At 50.9% G+C, this 22,314-nt stretch overlaps 1 protein-coding gene across 1 annotated transcript in view; it reads left to right on the top strand.

Moving 5' to 3' along the window:
* The window catches only part of TTLL4 (tubulin tyrosine ligase like 4), a 25,945-nt gene extending 3,631 nt beyond the window's left edge, over positions 1-22,314 (top strand). Inside the window, exons 2-19 of the mRNA XM_064661193.1 lie at positions 3,488-4,762; positions 5,405-5,514; positions 5,951-6,014; positions 7,726-7,850; positions 8,242-8,352; positions 8,901-8,977; positions 9,615-9,809; positions 9,895-9,977; positions 11,024-11,152; positions 11,748-11,870; positions 13,377-13,475; positions 14,006-14,140; positions 14,880-15,017; positions 16,927-17,029; positions 17,553-17,763; positions 19,892-19,962; positions 20,556-20,638; positions 21,436-22,314. Coding sequence (XP_064517263.1) covers positions 3,510-4,762; positions 5,405-5,514; positions 5,951-6,014; positions 7,726-7,850; positions 8,242-8,352; positions 8,901-8,977; positions 9,615-9,809; positions 9,895-9,977; positions 11,024-11,152; positions 11,748-11,870; positions 13,377-13,475; positions 14,006-14,140; positions 14,880-15,017; positions 16,927-17,029; positions 17,553-17,763; positions 19,892-19,962; positions 20,556-20,638; positions 21,436-21,577 — 3,252 coding nt within the window. The 5' untranslated portion in view covers positions 3,488-3,509 and the 3' untranslated portion in view covers positions 21,578-22,314. The remainder of the gene's footprint in view (positions 1-3,487; positions 4,763-5,404; positions 5,515-5,950; positions 6,015-7,725; positions 7,851-8,241; positions 8,353-8,900; positions 8,978-9,614; positions 9,810-9,894; positions 9,978-11,023; positions 11,153-11,747; positions 11,871-13,376; positions 13,476-14,005; positions 14,141-14,879; positions 15,018-16,926; positions 17,030-17,552; positions 17,764-19,891; positions 19,963-20,555; positions 20,639-21,435) is intronic.

The raw sequence follows: 22,314 nt of genomic DNA, 5'->3' as shown, positions 1-22,314 counted from the left end.
GGGCTATGTGAGGCTGACAGCCTGTTATCAGGTCAGCTCGAAGCACATACATTTGCAAGCTCTTGTTATTTTAAGTGTGTCACCAAGCTGAGTTTAAAATAGCCTCCCCAGCCAAACTCCTGTGACACCCAGGCTCTTATGATCTTGTCCTTTCCTGTTAGGAATGGGACTGCAGAGAGCTGCTGCATTGGCATTAGGGGAGCACATGCCACAGTGGGGCTCGGGCTGGAAGAAATGATTTTCACTGACATACGATGGGGTACACAGAGGCCAGGGCGTGTGGTGGCCCTGTGTGCCCCTGATGTGACATTTGCACAGGCTGTGGCAGTGCTCCAGCTGATGCCCTGAAGCCTCTGAGCAGGCTGTGCGGCAATAAAAGGTGCTAGCAAAATAGTCGTAAGCAAGTGCAGCTGTACAGTCACTCCAACAGTGACAACTTTGGCCTCTATATTGTGGGTCAGTAAGTCCAAGCCAAAATCCATTAATTACTTGGTTGGGTTTGAATTCCAGCCTGGCCAGTTTATCCTGGGCTTTTCCCAGCTCATGTTTCTACAATAAAATTCCAAAGTGTAGTTTTACTGCCGTTGTGAGCTGCAGAATGGACTCCAGCTCCTTTGCCATAGGGTTGCGATGGCAGAATTAGAGATTGCATCAAGCTGTGACCTTCTTCCACCCCAAAACTCTGACTTGAGTTAAATGTAAAGGGAAAACTTCCCTGACTGGTAATCAGCAGGGATTTCCCTGAGGCAGATGATGTTTTTCCTGCCCAGAGCCACAGAGATGTGGCAGCTGCTGCCCTGTTGTGGCCATAGCCTGGCATGTGAAGGTGCCTTCATCTCCACCAGTTCTCCTGGATGCTCAGCAGCTGCTTTGTCGCGCTGTCCTTGCAGTGAGCATGGGAGACGGTTTGCAGGTGGACATAAGGAGTGACTGTGCTGGCGTGCAGGTGAGACAGAAGGGTGGATGTGGGGAAGCACATGGGGCAGAGGGGGAAAGACAAGGCGGCATGGGCTGATTCTGCTGATCTGGATGCATCCTCACCTGCTCCATGTGGGTGCATCTTCCTTTCATCCTTCCTGCCCCTCTCTCAGAACTCCTGTGTCTCCATGGGGAAATGGTGGTTACTAACTGTTGGCTGGCACCATCCTCACCTGGAAGCTGTACTAAAGGCCCTGCTTCTTCTCTTCCTTATGTAGGCACAGCTTCCAGCGCACTCCTGCCCTGTGTTGACTGAGCAAGTCCATGGCAAAACTGCCCCGTAGAGAGACAAGTTCAGCATGTTCTCCCTGTGCTGCAATGAGGCTGGGCTCCAGGCAGTGGCAGCTGAGGCCATGCCGTTGCCAGATTTCCACCCCAGCAGCTGCAGCTGCCAGCAGTACCCCTGTGTCTGTGCTGGTCACATCTGCGCCGCTGTTGGCACTTACTCCAGATCGGGGTCACACAGGGCTTCTGGCATTTTCACACCTGTGTGTAAGCTGACTGTAAGGTTCACGTCCCTTTTTACAGCTTCATTAGGCCCCATCACTTTTTATTTTTACAGTGGGATGATCCACTGATAGCTGTAAATCCGGGTGGAGATGAGGCACAGATGGCTTTCACTGCAGGCTGGTTTTGCAAGGTCATTCACAGCCGGGTGAGAGCACAGGCGGTGGCCAAGCTGGCAGGGCATGTCGTGATGCCACAGTGACAGTCCCCTCTAAGCAGAGACACCAGGAACACTTTCATTCTCCTTGAATTTTAATTTGCTCTTTCACACCTAGTTCATTGGTGTGCTAGGTTCGATTTGTGGTTTGAGTGTGCTTTTGACCATCCGAGGGGGTAGCGTTGTGGAAGCTGAGCTTTGCTCCCTTGGCTACTGGGGGAAACTTGAGCCGGGCAGGTGGTGGCATCTGAGCCACAACTTCTTGTGCTCTGTGCTAATTGCTGTGAATGTCACAACACAGCCAGGTTTGCTGCTGGGGGCAGATTGGGTAGCAGTCGAATAGTGAGGTACATCTCAGTTGTGGGATTCCCTTCCCCTTGGGACTTGGAGTCCCTCTGGGCTGCAGCTCCCATAAGGATGCAGATGTCCTGTCCTCATCAGGAGTTCAGTTTGACTGTACAAGTGCTAACAAGCAGTGCAGCCCTGTGGGTTTGGAGTGGCCCTGGAACCTTCCTTGCAGAGCTTGGCATGGTAGCATCTCTCCTTGAGAATGTGTAGCTCCTGTGTGATCCTGCATGGGATGTTCCATATTGTACAGCCTCTTGCTGAGATGCTGCTGACCTGGTATGTGCTGGAGACTGAGGCTGATTCACAGGTTGAGGTCTGGCAAGTGTAGGTCTGTCTGACCCAGCCCTGTGGTGGTGAGAGCTGCTATCACAGTGCTACAGAGCAACCCCAGGGTCTCCAAGCTACACTTAACTGCTGCATCTAAGGCTTGACTTTCAGGTGAGACAGGAGTGTGTATGTGTGTTGCAAGAAAACCAAGAGGATGATGGTCGATGGCCTGCTTACCTTTCTTTTTATACTTTTTCTTTTTTTTTTTTTTAAAAACATACAAGCATATGAGAGCTGGAAGGTGGAAGAGCCAGCCAGCCTGCTTGGAATACAAATTCCTATCGCAGCTGTATCCAGGGGCCCTCCAGGCTTGTGTTAAAGCAAGACAAATAACTGGCTCATGGTTTGTTTTCTCTTTCCCTTCTCCCCAGGCAAGAGGATGTTGCGGGTGTGGTGCAATAGTTCATTCTAGGAGGATTCAGGACACTTACGTCTGCAGCTCTGTAGTCTGCCAGTTGCTCCTTGCAGGAGATTTTTCTGTAGGACTGCAGCGGGGAGGAATATGAGTGCACAGCACTGCCAGTCTCTGCTGGAAACCGAGGTGTTGATGTTAGAACAGCCCTGCATTTGCTCCTTGCTGCCTTCTCAGCACTGAGCTCTTTAGGGTGCCCTCAGACCTCACTGAGCCTTTCTCTGGTGTTACAAAGGTGAAAAATGTTCCTTTTAAAAGCAGGGCTGAGGTTCTCACCTAGCTGTGTAACCTTGGAAGCTGAAGCTTTAAGGAATGGGGAGAAAAAAAAAGCAGACATTTTGATGCTTGTGGTGGAGTCAGGAGAGCTGGTAGTGGTGCATATGGTGCAGCCTGGAGACACAGACCTGTAAGAGTGGGCTCCAACAGCTGTGTGGGTCCAAGGCAGGCAGCCTCTCCTTGCAGACAGGGCTACTGCCCCATGGCCCTGGCTGGCAGTCAGGCACCCCTGCATGTTTGCAGGGTACAAACTTTCCTGCAGATGTCCCTCTCTGCAGTTTCCTTTGCATCCTCTGATTTCATGTGAGATGCCAGCTCTTCTTTGACTTGGTCTGGGGAGACTCTTGGGGAGCTCAGCAGATGGAGATGTGGTTTTCATCCTGCAGGAAAAGCAGCTCACCCTGCTCTCCTCATGGTGCACTGGGCTGGGTGTTGTGCCCTGACAGGGTAACAGTGCCTTTTATGCCATTTTCTTGTTTCAGGCCAGCAAAGATGCTGCTGTAGATGACTGAATTGCTTGTGCCTCACGTGCTATGGCTCTACATGGCCTCTTCAGGACCAGACCATGCTAATCTGGGCCCCAAACAGGAGAAGAGTGTTGGGCCCAAGTCAGGCACCCTTCTGGCTGGGAGACCTCAGCCGTGCTGGGCCTGGCGCCTCTCTCAGCAGCAGGCGAAACCCGCCTGGAATTTAGAGAAGAGGTATGTGAGTGCTTTCCAGGATCGAATCCTGCTGCCCTCAGGGATCCCTCTGCAGCAATCCTGCTTCTTGTGCTCACCGTCACTATGCCACGCACAGCCCACTGAAGACAGCCTCCAAAGCCCTCCTGGCACTGCCTCTGCCACGGGAAGGGTGATGTCTTCCTCGCTGATGGAACCCTGCCTGCTTCCTGTGCTGGTGGAGGAGCAGTCTGGGACTGGGGTCAAAGGCTCTGCCCTCAGCTCAGGTCAGCAGGCTGCCAGCTCCTATAGACCAGTGCTCAATAACAACTCCTTCCTACGTCCAAGCAGTGCTAAAGTGCCTTTTCTGCAGTCACTGGAGATCAAAAAGGTGGAAAAACCTCACAGTTCTCCTGCTGCCTCATGGCCCCACTCTGGGGGCAATGGAGACAGCTTCTCTAGCAGCCTGATCAATGGAGCGGTGACAAACAGTGACCTTGTGTTGAAGAAAACCATGGTCCCCTCCCTGACCCTTGTGCCAAGCAGTGCTGTCCTCAGGAAGGACCAGTGCTCATGGCAGGACACTCAGAAGAGAGTTCACAGCTCAAAAGAGAAGGAGCCAGAGAAGAGCCTCTTGAAGGCTGTGCAGCAGCTAGCCAGCCAGGCTGCCGCACGCAACGGCTTTGGGTGCCAAGTCAGAAGTTCTGGCCTTACAAAGGTGGGCAGCCTGTCCAACTGGAACAGCAGGAGGAGGCAGCACGTCGGAGCGCAGCTCACCCCGAAAGACACTATTGCTCCTCTGAACTTGGAGCGGGGGAGCCATCGCCTTAACAGTGACTCGAGCCTTAGGGGCACCAGTGGTGCCGTTGCCTGCACTAACCGTGTCAGCGTCTGTCCTTTGGCCTCACGTGCTGGTGCTCCCGATGGCAGCTCCGACTGCCGGCTCGTGGGCACGCACAGCCCGCGTGCGGGGAATCAGGTGGTGAGAGCTGAGCCTCTACACCTCGCTGCCATCTCTGAAGTGACAAAACAGATGTCCACCATTCAACTGGAAAAAGAGAAGAAATGGGTCCAGGCTGTTGTCCCAGGAAAGCTTGAGTAAGTAGAGGCAGGAGGAGGAGGGAGGCTGTGGCGGGCTGGGCAGGGCTGGCCATTGTATCTGTGTGTTTTGGGAGAGGATGCACTGTGGGCGGTACAGGGGTGACTGTAAGTTTTACCATGGGCTGTGTCCCTGAGCAAAACCCAACTGTGGCATCTTGGTGTGGGGGTAGCCTTCCTGCCACCCCCAGCTTGACACAAGCCCTTCCACCTTCTCCATCAGCCACAGCATGGAATTGCTGTATGGTGTTTCTAGTTTGTTTTTCAGTCATGGGGCCCTGCCTGCAGTGGCAGGCTCTGCAAGTATGTTGAGTGAAGCCTGCTGTCAAGCCAGGCTTTCCTAGTCAAAGACATGGGTTCATAAAGGAACACAGAGCTGATGCAAGGACATGGAGCTCCTGCTCTCCTGCTGGGAGAGGGTGTCCTTGTGCCTCTTGCTTTCTGGCTGCTCTGGAACATGTTTCTTCTCAGGGTCCTCTCGGGCCTTTCCATCTTGCTAGCTTGGGATGAGTGCTTGCACTGGAGAGGGCAGTGCTCTCACTCCCCTACCCACACTATCTCATGCTGCCTCATGAGCTTCTGGGTTTTTTTGGCCCCAGAAAGCATGTGCCATTCCTTCTGATGTGATGTCCTTTGTCCCAGTGCCACTGTTGATCAGTCACTGCTGAAGCCAAGCCATCCCCAGGATGAAGCAGAGGAAGAACTTCCTGATGGCCTGGATGAGAGCTGCAGTCAAGAGGAGGATGAGGACAGTGAGTGCTGGTTCCCCTGGGAGGGCTCTGCTCCATGCCTCAAAGTGGGGAGTGTGGGAGCTGTCTGGGAGCTGGGGGTGAGCACAGCTGTCCTCCTGTCTTACATTCATGCTGTCATTTCAGGATGTGCTGAACCCAAAAGTGATGTAGCAGCAAGGAGGGCAAGGGTTCCTGCATGGGTTCCTCTGGGGAGCAGGCTAGGGCTCACCACTGTCCTGGTACAGTGGTTACTCATCTTCTCTCTGTGTAGGGCTGTCAGCTCTGCCCCTTTCCCTGCTTTTTACAACACCAATTAGTGGTCAAAACCCAAGATCCAAGGATTTGGGGCAGCTGGAAGGCTCTGTCCTCTGGAGCATTTGTTTTCTCTCTTCCCTTCCTAACTCTGTGTGTGTTCACTCCTCACGGAGACAAAACTTGAGTTTGTTCCTTCTTGCAGGTGACTCGGATGCTTCCTCTGTTACTGATGTGTCATCCAGTGGCTCCATGAGTCTTGTATCCAGGTTAGTAGCTGTAAATACTGCATTGAACTTGGCATATTTATCCAGACTTGTCCATCTTTGCCCTCCCTGGTGACAGAGGAAATGTGTAGCATGTGGGATAATGGAGACAAGGTAGCAACAGACTTCCCAGCCAACATGAGTTTCCTTGGTGCACTGCAGGCCAGAGCTACTTCTCTGGCTACAGGCAGCAGCCTGCAAAGTGCTAAGTGTGCATCCACTGCAGCAAAACACGGGTCTTAATTTCACTAGCACTGCCAGTTCTTGGGTTAGGTTTACTGGATTAAACTGTGTTCTTGCAGTGTCATTGCCTGGCAGATGAAGCAGAGTGGAAGTGTCCTGGGCCAGAGATTGCAAAAGCTTCTTGTGGTCTTGTGTCTCAGCATTGCATCCTAGAAACAAGTCCTGGAGCCTGGGTTTTTCTTTAGCCTATGTGAGGACCTTTCTGTGGGGAGGATTGCTCAGCCTGTGGTCATCTGAGCCCTGCCTCTGTGACTCCTGGCAGACGTTTGTGTGACCTTTTCTTGCCCATGCAGCAACAGGAGCTGGTCTTGCACCATGGCTGCCTCAGGCTTTGCTGTCTGCCCAACAGCTTGCTGCTTGCTATCATGTCATCACTAACCTGGGAGACAAGCAAGGCTTCCTGTGAGCAAATGTTGAGCCTCAGGGTGCTGCAGGGCTCTGGGTGGGCATATTTGGTTGTGAAAGTCCTGCAGAGGTGATGTAAACTGGCTCAGCAGCTGTTTCTGGCAGGATGTGGCTGGGTGGCCTCTGGGGCAGATAGGGGAAGCAGGGCTTGGGCCAAATGCCTCTTGCAGCAAGGAGGGAAGTATGTTAGCCACTTCCTGTGCAGGCTGTGTGCTGGGCTGACCTTGAAGCCTTTGCAGCTGTCTCCTGCCTTCAGTTTGTTGTGGGCAAAACCAGTTTTGTGCCAGAGAATGTTAATTAATATAATCCTTTGCCAATTAACAAACTTTTAATTATTGATTCTGATACTGAAAAGACAAAAAAAATATACATAAGGACTTAAGGAAAACACCCCTTCTTCCCCCATCCTGGTTTCCAATCCCTTTGCCACAGACTACGCTCAGTCCCTTTAGTGAGGCAAGGGGTGGCCTGTGAGATTGGGTAGACAGTGTGTTGTGGTTCCTTTTAGTTTGCTGCTCTTTGTTCCTCAGTGATTGCTCTAGTGTGGCTTCTTGCACTGGCTGCAGTGGCATATATTTGAATGTATGTTCATTGCAAACTTTACTTTTTGCTTCATCACAACCTTAAGAGCTATGGTACAATTTCTACCCTTCCTTCCCAGTGTTGGGGCTTGCTGTGTTAAGATGTACATACAGTGGGTAAAACTCCAGCCCTCTTCCCTGCAACACACCAAACCCAAGAGGTTACAACAGCTAAATCATATGCGTTACAATCTCCACTCCTTGTTCCCATGAACTAGGTTATAGGGTTTGTCGTGTAAAAACTTCCACTCCTTGCCCCAGCAAAACACAAACTTCACAGTGCTTATTTGGTGGGTGCATTCATTGCAAGCTCATCCCCTCATCGCTGCAGGCTGGGTTACTGACCTTAATGCCCATTGCTTGTTCCGCATTATGATGATGGTGCAAATTCCTGATACCAGGATCAAGGCTTCTTCTGGCTTCCCCCTTCCTCCCTGTGATACTTTTCACCTTTAGCCAACTGCCACCTGCTTCATCTTTCCTAGGAATTGCATCAAGTGCCTGGCCCAGCCTGCTGAGGCTCAGGAAAAAGTGCTCAAACCAGCTCTTGTCTGCAGTTTATTCCCTAATGTGCCTCCAACTATCTACTTCAGTACTTGGGATGAGACAGGTGAGCCAGGGTCTGTTGCCACACAGGGTGAGATTGGGCAGCCCGTTAATTCGGAAGCAAGCAGTGCCAGCACACAGCCGGGAGCTGGCTGGAGTGGCTTCCCTTCACCCCTCCCATGATGAGACCCAGCACTGCTCTGAGGTCCAAAGGACTGGAGTAAATTATACTGCTTCCATAGCCTGGAGCATGACTCACGCTGCCACTAAATTCCAGTGTCCTGGATCTTCCCCAGCTATGGAGTCTTCTGCTCCATGCTAGTTCTGCAACGGGGGCTACGCACCCTTCTTTGCAGGCCTGGTACCTGTGCAGCAAATCATAAGAACCTTGCAGCTGTAGAAAACACAAGTATTGTGTTTGTTTTCCTTCAGTCCTTAACTTTTTGCCTTCCTAGTGGAAAAGCTGCCTTGGGAGCAGAGGAAGCTGCTGCGATGGAAAATGTGTGGAGTCACACCGAACATTGTGAGGCAAACTGTTTGCAGATCCCACTTCAGAGTTAGCAAAAGTAAGTTGTGGGTAGCAACATTGTGTCCTTCCTCGCCTCCAGTCCGTGGGCCTGAGAAGGCAGAATGGCTGGGAAAAGTAGAGCAGAAGCAATACAAACTTGGCACTGCAAGATGCTGGGTTCCCATTTCTGCCTGCCTGACCTGCGGTACCCAAGCTCTGTAGGTCCTGGCAGGGCCTAATCTCCGTCTTGGCTCATCCCTGGCATGGACCACAAGGACTTACTCCTGGGCTGTCAGAAGCTGAGGCAGCATGTGGGGCAGCTTTGCTCTGGCTTGCCACTGCAGGGAGGCTGGCCATCATCTGGTGCCAGCCCCAGCACTGCTGCCCCTTGTCCCCGTGTGCTGAAGAAGAAGCCATCCTCTCTGACCACAGCCAGAGTTCTCAGGGTTGGTAATCTTGCAGTTGCCAGTATGAGTGCTCTGTGCTATAGCTGTGCAGCATCCCTGGCATGCTTCTGCCTGCCCCAGGAGATGGGGTGCTGGTGGGTTGAGAGGCTGTTATGGGTGGCAGCATGCTTGGTATTGGACTTTTCTGTTTTTCCTACAGAAAGCAATGACTGGCTGGGTTGCTGGGGCCACCACATGAAATCTCCCAGCTTCAGAGCCATCAGGGAGCACCAAAAGGTAGGGGATGTTTTGGGCTGACTTCCTTCACATGCATGGAGAGTATGTTGGAAACAAATTGGGTGCCCCTCTCCTCAGGGCCAGGTGTTTGCTGTGCAGGCTGTCCCTGCAGTGTCCCTTCCAGAACTGGGAGAGGAGCTCAAGAGGAAGGCACAGCTTGGTGAGCTTCTCTGCTGTGGCTCTTGCACAAACTGAGGCTGTAGCCAAATTGTGTTCCCTTGTGAGCTTGTCTAAATTCAGTTGTTGCTGCTTAAAGCAGTCCTTCCTCTGGCAGAATTGAGAGGTAGGGGCAGTGCCCTCTCTGCCAGTGCAGCAGAGGGGATGTACCTAATTCAGATCACAAAACAGTCAGGTGTGGCTCATGCTTGGGGAGCCTGTGAGGGACCAAAGGTTTGGTATCTATCACAAGTACATGTTTGCTCTGGAGAGCTGTGATGCTCCAAACCATGTGGTTTGTCCCTACAAAGCTTCAGAAGCTTCAAGTGGAATCAATTTGGGTGCAATCCTGGGAGAGGAGCAAAGAGTGTCACCCTGCACTGGATTCAGAAAGGACGTATCCTCTGGCCAGGGAGTAGGAAGGGGCAGGCAAGGAGCTGGGGAAACAGGGAGATGTCATAGCATCTGGGTTCCTTTCCAGCTAAACCACTTCCCTGGCTCATTTCAAATTGGGAGAAAAGACCGTCTGTGGCGCAACCTGTTGAAGATGCAGGCTCGCTGTGGGAAAAAGGAGTTTAACTTCTTCCCTCAGTCCTTCATCCTGCCACAGGACATCAAATTACTCAAGAAGGCATGGGAGGAAGGAGCTAGCAGACAGAAATGGATTGTGAAACCAGTAAGTGTAAAGCAGAGCTCAACCTTGTAGCTCCCATTGTAGCTGCAGGGAGAAGATCTGATCCCTTCTTGTTTGTGTTTTGCAGCCAGCATCAGCAAGAGGCATTGGTATCCAGGTCATCCACAAATGGAGCCAGCTCCCCAAAAGGAGGCCGCTGTTAGTACAGAGGTGAGTGAAGGAAAAACCATGGTTGACACACAGCCTGGGACCTTGTAGTGGCTGGTCTCTCTGGCCAGTTCTGGGCCGATGCCACTGTATGGCAGAGCAGAAGCATCTGATTTGCATCTCAAGACTTCTCTGGAGACTGCCTGGGTGTCCTGCTGCTGGAAGTCTGGCTCTGTCAGCTGCAGCTGTCAGTGCTGCTGTCTCTGTGTTGATATTTGAGGTCTCGGATACAAACTGACTTCATGAGCTTTCTGGAGCTTCTATCTGGCAGGTGAACAGCTTTGGCTCTGCTGTGATCTGGCTCCTACTGCTCTCTACTCTGTGGTTTGGCATATTTGGAGACAAACTTTATCCAAGTCCCAGGGAAGAGGTGGCAGTTGTCAAAGATTTGTTCTTATCCAAGTTAGAATGGTTCAGTAAGAACCTCAGTATGTATAGATGTTAGTGAAAGGATTTTCTTGAATTAACAGAGTTGTCAATCTTCTTCCCCTTCTGCAGAAAAATGGAATATCTTGTCTTGGTTTGATGCTGCTTTCTGGGAAGATTCTTGAGGGCAGGAAAACTGCAGTTTTTTTGGCAGACAGGGAACTGCTATGTTTGCTTGTTTGTTCTCCCTGTCCACTTCTCATGCAAAGTGATAAACTTTCCTATGGGAGATCATGAACTTCTAAGATGAATAATCAAATGATTTGGATTAAAATATCCAACTGTTTCTGCTCACTGTACCAAACCATCTGTGCTGTACTGCATGTCTTAGATGTTCCTGAATACTGTGATCAGTCTTGTGGGTGTGGAAAAACTACTGTGCCTTAGAGCTGGGGAAAATCTTTTCAAAATGGAACTGAACAAAAGGGAACACTGCTCCTGTGCTGTGGGAACTCCCCATGCATAGGAGAGCTGCTCTTTCTCTCATTTTGACTGTGATGTGATTAACTTGGAAATGCTGTGCAAAAGGACTTCTACACTGATCCATTGTTTTACCAAGCCTTCTGAGTTGGGGGTTAGAGATGTTCCTGCACATGAAAATCATAACTTACTTGCCTCTGCAGGTATCTGCACAAACCCTACCTCATTGGCGGGAAGAAGTTTGACCTGAGGATCTATGTTTACGTCACTTGCTATGATCCCCTCAGGGTATACCTGTTCAAGGATGGATTGGTTCGCTTTGCCAGCTGCAAGTAGGTTGTGCAGGAGAGTGGTGCTGGGGCTGCCTTGGTCCCAGGGCATGTGTGGCTGTGGTACCTGCCTCAGCTGTGGCAGGAGAGAGTCATCCCCTAGATGGTGATGCTCAAAGCTATATCTTGCTTGCTTAAGAAGCAGAGTGGAAACACATGAGGTCGTTGCAGGTGACAGTGTTGAAAGGGAATGTGAGAGGATGCTGCCTACATCCACCTTTCCCAATGCAAGATGAGCTCAGTGTAAAGCAGTTCTTGAAACATGCTGTCTGTTCTTCGTTCTGCATAAAAGCTGGCACACCAGAATCTGAGATGTTTCTTCTAGTTTTCATTATATGCCTCAGACTACTGCAGTTCCAGTAGTGCTTCTGCTCACCGATGCTCTGGCCTTTTCTTAAGGACATGCTGTGAGGGTGGGATTACGTTCCACTGTCCCAAGGAAGCCTGTGCTGTCTCATGTTTTGTCCATGAGCTCTGGGCCTGTGGGGTCAGAGAGCTCCAGGCAGCAGGACTGGTGGGTGGCTGAGAGTGGTCTGAGATGGACCTGGGGGCAGCCAGTTCAGTCTCAGACTGCTTGTGCTCCTATTACCTCTTCCAGGTACTCCTCCTCGATGGAGAGCCTCAGCAACAAGTTCGTGCATTTAACCAACTACAGTGTGAACAAGAAGAACACAGAATACAAGTCCAACTCGGATGAGACTGCTTGTCAGGGACACAAATGGTAGGTGCTGCTTTTAGGGCACAGGGCAACTCTTTATATTTCCTGTTAATTCAGATTTTTTTCAGTATTCCTACCCAAAAATTGAACTTGCTTTCTGTATCATCTGCTCCCACTGGGGAAACTGAAAGAGCAGAGTGATTTTAGCATGAGTTAGTGTCAATGGAATGTGGATGGTCTCCGTGCCTTGTGACTTATCCTGTCCACTGCTGCTTGGGCTGTGGTTGCTGTTCATCCTGCCTGTGTCTGTGCCGTTTCCTGCTTCCAATGCTGCAGTCATCTGTGTCCATTCATTCCTTTGCCCTATTGTGGGGGCGATGGCATGTGGTTAAAGCAGAATCTGATTGGTTTTGCTGTCAGAAATTGAATGGGTAATTGTGATGCTTAAATTGGCTAGATGGAAACTTCTGCCCATCTCACTCTTGACTTCCTCTGGAGCCAGAGAAAGGGACAGCCCTGTTGCAGAATGTTAATTTATGTGCGCTCAGCGTGAATAGGAGCAGTGGTGCCATTTCTAGGCCTTTGGAAGGAGGGCTGCAGTCTTGCAGGAGTTCCCATTCCCTGCTGTCCCATGGGTGAACGGGTGCAAGCCCCGGGCACTTGCCTCTGATTCCATGGTAGTGTTTGAACTCTTTTAAAAATAGTGCAGGGCAGAGTTCTCAATTCGCAGCCTGGACAGGGCTACTGCACTTCAAAGGGAGTTGCAGAAAGTGGTTTGCTGTGGTCAGATTGCTTTCTCAGGCCAGGACATGCTGCACAGTGGTCTGTTTCTCCACTTTTCTGTTTCTCCACTTGGGACTTTTAAGCAGTTTGCTGCCTCCCAGCAGTTGCAGTCGCATGGGGGTGGGATTGTGTGGGTTTGCTGTACTGCCATTGCAAGTCAAAGCTGGCTGCTCTCATATTAAAGATAAGTGTGGCTGTAATCCACTCCATCTTGTATGCAGGAAGCATGACCTTTGGATTCCTGGCCATTAGCCACATGCTCTCACTTGAGAAATATCTGAGCATCCTTGGCTCAGTGTCAGGGTAGCTTACAGCATTCGATGTAGTGTGGAAAACTCCTATAAAAGCAGAGATGCTCCCCCATACCATCTTGTTCCCCACATTTTTCAAAAATTCTTCTCTCCCCGAAGCCTCAGTGAAATGGCTTTAGCTAAAACATTTTCAGGATCTTGCTGGATTCCTGCTGAGCTGCTTTGCAGTGCTGCGGGGGAAGGCCTGCAGGAAGGGGAGGTTTGCTGAGGACATGGAGGGGGAGGGAAGAGAAGATGTGGGCCTGACTTACCTTGCTCATGTGCTAATTTGAGACCATACTGGGACAAATTTATGTTCCTAGTAGCTTGGGCCTACAAGACAAGGGGCCACGCTGGGGAGGGCAGCAACTGAGGGGGTTGAGGATGGCAGAAGGATGGCTGTGCCAGGGAAGGGTGTTGTCAGGGCTCTCCTCTGTTGCTTTCACTCCTTTCAGCAAGGGGCTACAGAGCTACCTCCTTTGCTTTCTCTCTCCAGGGCACTCAAAGCTCTCTGGAATTACCTGACCCAGAAGGGAGTGAATAGTGAGGCCATCTGGGAGAAGATTAAGGACATCGTTATCAAAACCATCATTGCGTGAGTCCTGGCACCCCTTGCTCCGTGCCTGGCTGTGCGGTGCACCCCGACCCCTCTGGCTCTCCAGTCCCCTCTCAGCCTGGTCCTTTTGCTCTTAATTGAAATGGTATCACCACTATTGGCTTCAGTATTTCTATCTGGATTCTTCCTCTCATCCTGTTACGTATGCTCATGCTGCAGTGGGTAAATACACCTTACATTTCCTGGGCCTGCCTGCAGACCAGGAGGGTGTGGTATGCCCGGTGCTGCCCAGCTTGCTACCCACTCACCTGCTTTGCCAGGGAGCCTGACAAGAATGGTCCCTGGTGCAGAATGAATCTTGTGTTCAGCAGTCCATGCTGCCTGATCTGCAGTGCTGGATCCGTACGCAGTGCAGCAGTAGCAGTTCACAGGCCTGTGTCGGTCTCTCACCTACCTGATCCTGCAGCATGTGGCTGCATTATGCTTCCAGAACTGTCAGCATGTGCTGTGAACAGCCAGACCTCTGCTGTCTGACTGTTGGAAACAAGCATTTCTTCCTTGGCTTGCAGATCTGAGCCGTACGTGAACAGCCTTGTGAAGATGTACGTGCGCCGGCCATATTGTTGCCATGAGCTGTTTGGGTTTGATATCATGCTGGATGAAAACCTCAAGCCCTGGATCTTAGAGGTCAATATTTCCCCAAGGTAAAGCAGATTCTGAGCTGCAGCAGAGTGAATAATGGCCTTTCCTTTAACGCAAAATGAGTTTGGTTTGTGATGTCCCCTGTATCCTGTGATAAAAGACTGTGGGCTTTGAAGCCTCCCTCTCCAGATTGCCAGAATGAAGGTCCTCCCTTCATGTTGCAAAAGCAACATCCATCTGCAGCTCAGAAAGCTTTGTTGGGCATGCTCCAGCTAGAGCCAGGAAAGAATACGTTAAAAAAGGAAGGCCAAGGAGGAATGTGTCACGTACAGAATGGGTGATGGCAGAGATTTCTTCTCTGCGTGGGCAAAAGTGATCAGCGATTCCACTGCCTCATGCACCATTTCTTCCTTGCTGACAGCACCCAGCCAGGCAGTGTCAGCTGTGCAGACACAGCTGGGAACTGCGGTGTAACTGAGCATGGCCTTTCCTGCTGGCAAGAGTGGATGGGCATGAGCTGGACACAGAGCCATGGTCCTACACAGGACTCTGGGGATGGATTTGCCTATTTCCAGCAAATTTGGGAAGAGATGGAAAAGTGAACCATTTCTGATGGGGAACTCCCTTTCAAAGAGCTGTTGTCAGGATTTTTCTGTGTGTCTCATGGCCAGCTGTGATGAGGCAAGGGACAGGCTGCTGTTTGTATTCTGGTCAGTAATAACCCAGGGATTGATCTCAGGGCCATGGGCCTCAGCACCTCCATTCTGTCACTCAAACTGCTGTTATGCTTTGTCTCTGCAGCCTCCACTCCAACTCGCCTCTGGATGTGAGCATCAAGGGCCAGATGGTTCGAGACCTTCTCAACCTTGCCGGCTTTGTTCTGCCCAGCATGGACAGCGTGGCCTCAAGGCCAGAGACAAGAAGTAGCTCTACCTGCAGGTCAGCCCCCTTCTCTGTCAAAGAGGCAGGCTTTTTCTTGAGTGATTTCATCTGGGAGGCTACTTAGAGCCCAGCAAATGCTGGGTTGTTGAGAGCCTGTGCTTGCTGGTCCTTCAGATATGGGTCCAAGGAACTTGCATCATTGCCTGGGTATCTGGTTTCTGCGGTCTCTTCAAGGCGGAAGGATTTATGCCCTTTCTGCAGGTCCATAGTTGGAAGTGAGGCCAATGTAATTTGTGCTTGCTCTGCAGTTAGTCAAGCTCTCTTGTCTTTCCCCCTGCCAGAACTAATATGATGCTGAGCCTCACAGCCTCTCAGTTTGCTTGAAGCTTCCCTCTCCAGATTGCAGGAATGAAAGTCCTCTCTGCCTGCAAAAGCAGCATTCATCTGCAGCTTAGAAAGCTTTGCTGGGCATGCTGCTTGACTCTGTTGGGGTTGGATCCACTTGCCCTCTGACTTACCAGAACTGATGTGCCACTTCTTTGAGCAAGAGGAGCACCTGTTATTTTGCAAGGGCTGGATTGGTTAGTTCCTTAGGCAGGACTGCTGCTGTCGAAGGCTGCAGACCTATGGGTAGGGGTGTGCACAGTCTTAACCTTGCAGCTAACATGACTGTTTCTTGCATAAGGTTAATTCCTGGGCATGTGTCCACCCAGGCCCCTGTTCCTCACCACAGCTAGGGCTTATCCTGCTTTCAAACCCAAAGGCTAGAAGGAAGCCAGTCTGTTCCCTGCAGCAGAGTGGCTGCTGATCATATGTCACTGAAGGAGCAGCTTGCTGGGATGAGCACCCACATGCAGTGATGTGTGGTCATGCCAAAAGATGGGGCTCTTGCCCTCTGTGTGCCCTGTGCCTTCAGTGAAGGGAGAAGCTGGAGCATGGGCCTGTTCAAGATGGGAAGCTCTCGCCAGCTCTTCTGCGGTGCTTTGTTCGCACACTGGTTTGTGGCTTCCGATGGAGGTGCTGAAGGGCAGGTGTCCTTGGAGGGACCTGCAGGGGATTAAGCAAATCCTTAACATGGTTCGGATGATGCATTACCAGAGTTCTTGCATCCAGGGGCAAGGTTGTTTAATAGTATCTCCTGCCCTGGGAAGGGTATGAAAGGTCTTTTTGCATATGGGCCTAATTCCGGTAGATCTGTATGTTCCCCGAGCACCATGCAGCACAGCCTCGAGGCTCTGCTCCCCCTGTTTGAATCTGCACACAACTAATTACTTTTGCAGCAGCAGAACAAAAAAAAGCTATGTTGATAGCTCGGTTGAAAGGTTTTCAAGAAGTATCTCCCAGACTCTCGTATCCCTGAGTGGTTCAGTTGGTGCTTAGAATACTTTAGATGGTTCTTGGTCAGATAGTACAAAGGCTGGGATTTCCCATGGCATGTGGAGCTGGAGTTGGATTCAAGTCTTGAGAGGTCTTGGATGCCAGAGGAAGTTTTTGATCTAGGAGTTCTTTTCTTCCTTGTACAGTACCAGTACTGAGTACTTGTACCCCCATCCCTGTGCTTGCAGTTAGGAAGCTGTGTTCCAAGTGCAGTGTAAACATGAGATCCCCCAGGCTTCATGTGCTGTGAATCATGTCACAGTGTATCTTTGACCCTCTTGCATCCTATGTGAGTGTGAAGTGATGGTTCACCTTTTGGATGAAGGAACACTAAATGCCTTAGCGAGGAGCTGGCAGAGTCCTCCCAGTTTCCCTGCCCACAGCCTTCCTGGGTCCTGTGCTGATGGACACGGCTGTGGATGCATCACTGATCTTGGAACTAGTGAAATCCTTGGAGAAAGTGTTCTCTCCTCCATGGCATCTTTCTGAGGGTGTCACTGCTCTCTCAGAAATTGGTGGGAGCAAGTCTGCCATAGCAGGACCTTGTCTTGTTTGCTTAAATGCTCTACTACCTCTCTTGTGTTCTCAGTCTGGACAGTGCTTTGAAGGAGAAGCCCAAGCCAGTGTCTGAGCATTTCAGAGCAGAGAAGATGAAGCAGGCTTATTACTTGATGCAGAAGATACCTGACCAGGTATGAAACATTCTCCTTTGATACTTGCACCATCCTCCCAAGCCCTTGTCCCCACCGGTCCCACAAGTCCCTCTTCATATTGTGTCCCTCTCTGAGGTCAGCCAAGTGATGGGGCACACTTAGGCTCCAGTGAGTTACAAGATCACTGATCAGACATAAATTGGGTTTGCTTAAGCCAATGTCTCACTGACTCATCTATACATATAAATAAGTGTGTGCTGAGAGGCACATTGCCTACCAGTCCCCAAAACAGAGCCTGAGCACTGCCTGTGCAGCTCTTATAGCCTTTGCTGCTGACCCTATGCAGGTCAGCAGGGCTGCTGGCCTTTGTGCCTCCTGGCAATGCGTGTGAGAGACTGGGCTGCAGAACTGGGGATCTCTTCAGTTCTGTGCAGTGTTGATGTTATCATTGAGCCTAGAGTCCTTCAGTTTCCATGGGACCTGTGCCCAAAAGAGCTCAGACACATGGAGACCTCTGCTTGAGAGATACTTCTCCCTGACCCTGGGTTGCTCTTGTCTGCAGGATTTTTATTCTTCTGTCTTGGATACCCTGACCCCAGATGATGTTCGCATCCTGGTGGAGACAGAGGATGAGTATTCCCGGCGTGGGCAGTTTGAGAGGGTGTTCCCCAGCCACATCTCTATGCGGTACCTGCGCTTCTTTGAGCAGCCTCGTTACTTCAACATCCTGGTGACCCAGTGGGAGCTCAAATACTACTTGAATAGACAGAAAGGTAACTGCCCTCCTGAGTCAGGCAGGCTGCCTGCTGGCAGTCGTGGGAGGCTTCTGAGCTACGCATGTTCAGAGGGAGCTGCCTGCCTGCACACTAACCAGTAGGAAAAGTGTTACCCTCCCAGACTGCTTCAAATATCACAAAAAGCTTATTCTGAGTTGAAAAGAGGTGATGACTGTTCGGCACCAGCACTTCTAGGTGCCTTGGGGATGAAGAGGCTGGGATTAGCTACATCAGCCTGTAGCTCTGGCCTCTTTTGAGAGAGAAACAGTTGGAGTTCCTAGCTTTGCTCCTTACAGGTGATCTGGGAAGGAAAGGAAAAATTTGGCCTATTCCCTGGTCTCCTGCAGCTTTCTAATTGATGAAAAATTGTCAGCATGCAGACAGAAATTTTTCCTAAGCACTAGAAATCTAGCTGACATTTCCACCTTTCCAGGACATAGTTCTGTATTTATAAAAAACATCCTGTAATGAGGTGGCTGGACCAATTCCTTCTCACCCAAGGCTGTCTCTGTCACGGTAACAGTAGAGGCTGTTTGGGAGAGAGAATTGATGAGGTCTAGCATGATGGATTAGTGGACAAAAAGAAAGAGACTGTGGCTCAGGGCTCTCTGTCCAACATCTGATCTAGTTGGATAGGCTTCTGCAGGAGCTGGCCCTCCGCTGTGATGTCCGTATGTCTGCTCCCAGCCTGGCTGTCATGCAGAGAAAAAAGAAAAATGCTTTTGTCTCTTTTCACTGGTGTTAAAGCAAATATCAAAGGAGTCAGTAACAGTCTTTCACAGGGAGATGGAAACCTCATAGCCCTCTTCAGCTGCATTGTCAGCATGTGTCATACTTTGCCTCGCTAATACCTTTGCTGGATGCTCTCCCGTCAGCTGGAAGGAAGATCCTGTCATCATTCTCACTGAAGTGCTGCCCAGAACTTTGTAGCTTAGGCCAGGGTCCTGGGTCAGTGCTCCAGCTTCCCCAAAGCAGCCCAGTGAGCGGATTTACTCTCCCCACTCATTTCTGTTCACCTCTGAGCAGAACCCAACTTCCCCTGTCCCCTTCCTGTTCCCCTGTGTTCCATGCCTTCCTTTCACCCTAGCCAGCAAGGTGCAAAGCCTGTGTAGGTGCACAGGCTGAGGACAGGGTGTCCAAGCTGCCCCACTCCCCTCAGCCCCAACATGTTTTGTTTTGTTTTTTTTTTTTTACAAGATTCTGGGGCTTGCTGACAGGTCACTGAGGAGCAGAGTTTGGACAGCAAGGATTTCTCCTGTAGCCAGGACTGGTATCATATAGCAAACTACAGTAATCCCAGCTGGACAGCATCAAGTTCCTGGCCATTGCTCTGCTGGTTCTTAAATCTCAAGGCACCTTAGCTTCTGCTATGACCTGAAGGCTCTTGAAAACAGGACGGGAGCAGCCCTGGATTTCTCAATGTTTTTGGGTTATTTCTGGTCAGTGCAGTCGAACATCTGGCTCTGTTTCAAGATGACCTCTCTGTGCTCTGGAGCACTGTGCCTTGTGTGTGGTGAGAGGAATGGTCCCTTCCAGTCACACCAGTGATGAGCTCGGTCCCACTGTCAGGGATGGAGACCAGGTCTCAGTCCACATTGAGCTCTGGATGAATCCCTGCAGGGAGGAGATGATACACTGGGATGCTGCAGCTGATCAGTGCTGTGTAAGGAGGAGGTTGCCTGAGCTGCCCTCCTCTGGGAAAGAGGCTGATGACAGCAAAGCTGCTCTACATTTGTGTTGTAGGAACTTTCACCGGTGCAGCCCAAATCAGGTGCTGCTGTTGGCAGGCACTGGGCTCAGGGGGACAGCCAATCTGGTCTAATTTGGCAAATCTTGTGTTGCCCCAGTTTCCCTCTTTCACTGAGACTGCTGCATGGAGTGTCTTGGCTCCCTGGGAGGAAGGCAGGCACTGCAGCAGCCCATGTGCTGGTGTTTGCTCGTACAAAGGGTGAACGCCCTTGATTTACCCCATGTTTGCTGGCGGTCAGGCACGTGTTCAAGTAGTGATTGCATAGCATGTTCTGCGTGGTCAGTGCAGCATATTTACATGCTTCAAGCTGGGAAGGCTTAACTCTTTGCAAACCTGGCTGTTCATTCTCACTTCTTGTCTTCTGTCGCTTCCCAGGTCTGGAGCTACTGAAGAACTGGTGTGTCAAAGGGTACCACACTGGGACAGGGACAGATTTTGCCCAGATGGTGCGTATGACTGTGGGTAAGGTAGTCAGAGAGGCTTGTTTGCCTGCCAGAGTTGGGTAGAGAGCTTGCTTGTTCTGCTTCCTCTGGTTCCTGCCTTACCTGTTTACCTCCTTCTTCCCTCTTTGCCAAGGCCTCTGGGAGTCTGGAAAAACCCATGCTGCCCTATTTCCCATTCCCACTAACATGAAGTCATGAACAGTATATCAGATCTACAAGTATTTTGCATCTGAATATCCTTGGGTGCACTGGGTACAGCCCTACATATTTGGCACCTGGCCTGCCCTTTAGTCTCTTTGCGAGGGAGTCATCTCCGTCTGTCACTCTTGTGCCTTACAGCACACTGATGCACTGAAAGAAACCCACTCTTGACCTCGAGATGCTTTACTCCCACTTTCAGCAGAGGGATTCATTAGGCAGAGAGCAAAGACTGCTCTGTTTGCTATTCTTGGAACAGTCTTCTGGCAGTGACGATGTACGGCAGAGGCAGCTCTAGCTGAAGCTCTCTAGGGCAGCCTATGGCAGAGCATAGCAGGCTTGAGGGATTTTTGCCATGACTTAAATAGCCATTCTGTTGTCTTTCTCTCCTCCTGTAGTGGTCGTTGCCAAAGTCTTTCTTCCTCCAGAAGAGTAGCATTCAATCTAATGGCTTCAGCAAACTGGAACTGGGCAGACTGGGGTAAGTTTGCACTGGCCGTGACAAGCACGGTGTTCACAGTGTGGCTTTAGGACTAGTGTCCTTGGAGAGAACTGGCAGCAGGGAAAGTAGCTTTGTTTAAGGGAAGAGGAGCAGGTTGGTTTGCAGGCTCTGAAGCCAGCTTCAGCTCTCTGGAGAGCCAACTGGTGGGTCTGGCATGATGTCTGCGTAACTGAACATGTCTCCTTGGCACTGTGTGCCCAGCTCAGATGGGAGTGAAGCCCAGAACAGCCAGATTGAGTAATGTTCAGGGCTGTCATGGTCAGGACACGCTGACAAGATGTTCCCCTGATAGGGAACTGTGCCACTTCTGTGGGCACTGATGTGGTTAGCAGTGAGCAGCATAGACTGGGGGAGCAGTGAGGCCTTGAGATCTGCCTCACTCTGCCAGCTTCCCTGAGCAAAGCTGGGCTACTGGCCCTGAGAGCTTCCTGCAGAGAGGTGAAGGATAGGGTCTGGCTGAGCCAAAGTGGAGAGGAGGCACACCCCTTGTCTCTTGTGCTACGGGAAAGGACATCCATGTTCCTGTGCCCAGACCAGGATGGACTTGGGTTTACATTCAGACAGGGAGATCAAGTTGTGGTTCTGAAGTCCCATCAATGTTTTGGATATCTGTTGGGGTGAGTGGTGCTGCCTGGGATGGGAGATGGAGTAGGTGAGCCTGGTAGCCCTATCTCTGAGTTTCGTGTGTCATGATACTGCAGATGAATGTCGCACCATGGCCCTTTTGGTCCTTTCTCACTGTCCCTAAGCAGCATAGGATCTCTTTTCTCCTGCAGTACACACCTCCCTTCAGCTGGTGAGGACCTTACAAGATGCCTGGAGCCCAGCCCTACTCAGAGCTTACCTCTCAACAAGTGCACTGGTGGAGCCAACCAGAGACCTTCTGGCTGCCTCTCGGACACCACCCTGGTGATGTGACCAGGCAGCCACTGGGGACACATCAACCTACCTCAAAGGAAGAGATGGGAGCTGGCTCTGTAGAGCAAGGACTGTGGGAGCTCCTTGCACTGCACACTTGCTTGCGGGGCTGTTTTTAGAGAGGGATGTTTTACTGGGCAAAGAGGAGAGCTGTGTGACTTCAGCTTTCAAAACAAATGGCAAAGCCTGAGGAAGTGGGGTTTGTCAGGCCTTTGTCCTAGGCTGCTTTTAAATCCTGACATGGTGGTTTATCTGCTGCATGGGAGCTGGCTGAGCCTACCCTTCTTGTCCCCAACCAGCATAGGCTGAGCCCTTGGTTGCCTGTGTCTCTGTGTCCTGAGCTGCTGGCAGCCAAGTGTGCTCTTACCCTGCTGCAGCCTGGGCCCTGGAGAAAAGTCCCCTATCAGTACCCCACTCCTCTGGAAGGAGCAGGGCTTGGAACCTTTTCTGAACACCTGTGCCAGCATCCTGCCCTAACCCCAGCATTGGGCCCTGGGGGATATCTCAGGCTTGCACATTGCTGCTTAAGAGACACCATGCGTAGCAGCATGGCTGCAGTTTATGGGGACAGTAGGGCTGCTGGAGATGGAACATCCTTCAGCCGAGCCCATCAGCTCTCTGGTGTGCCCTACAGCATACGTGTGTGGACTGCAGGCTGATGCTCTTCTCTTGGACTCTGCTCTCTATTTTCCATTTGTTTCTCAAGGATTTTTATTAAAGTTTAACACTCAGCTGCT

The sequence above is a fragment of the Pseudopipra pipra genome, chromosome 7, assembly GCF_036250125.1.
Source record: "Pseudopipra pipra isolate bDixPip1 chromosome 7, bDixPip1.hap1, whole genome shotgun sequence".
Taxonomy (NCBI): Eukaryota; Metazoa; Chordata; class Aves; order Passeriformes; family Pipridae; genus Pseudopipra; species Pseudopipra pipra.
The sequence above is the reverse complement of the archived record's forward strand: the minus strand, read 5'-3'. Positions and strand labels throughout refer to the sequence as shown.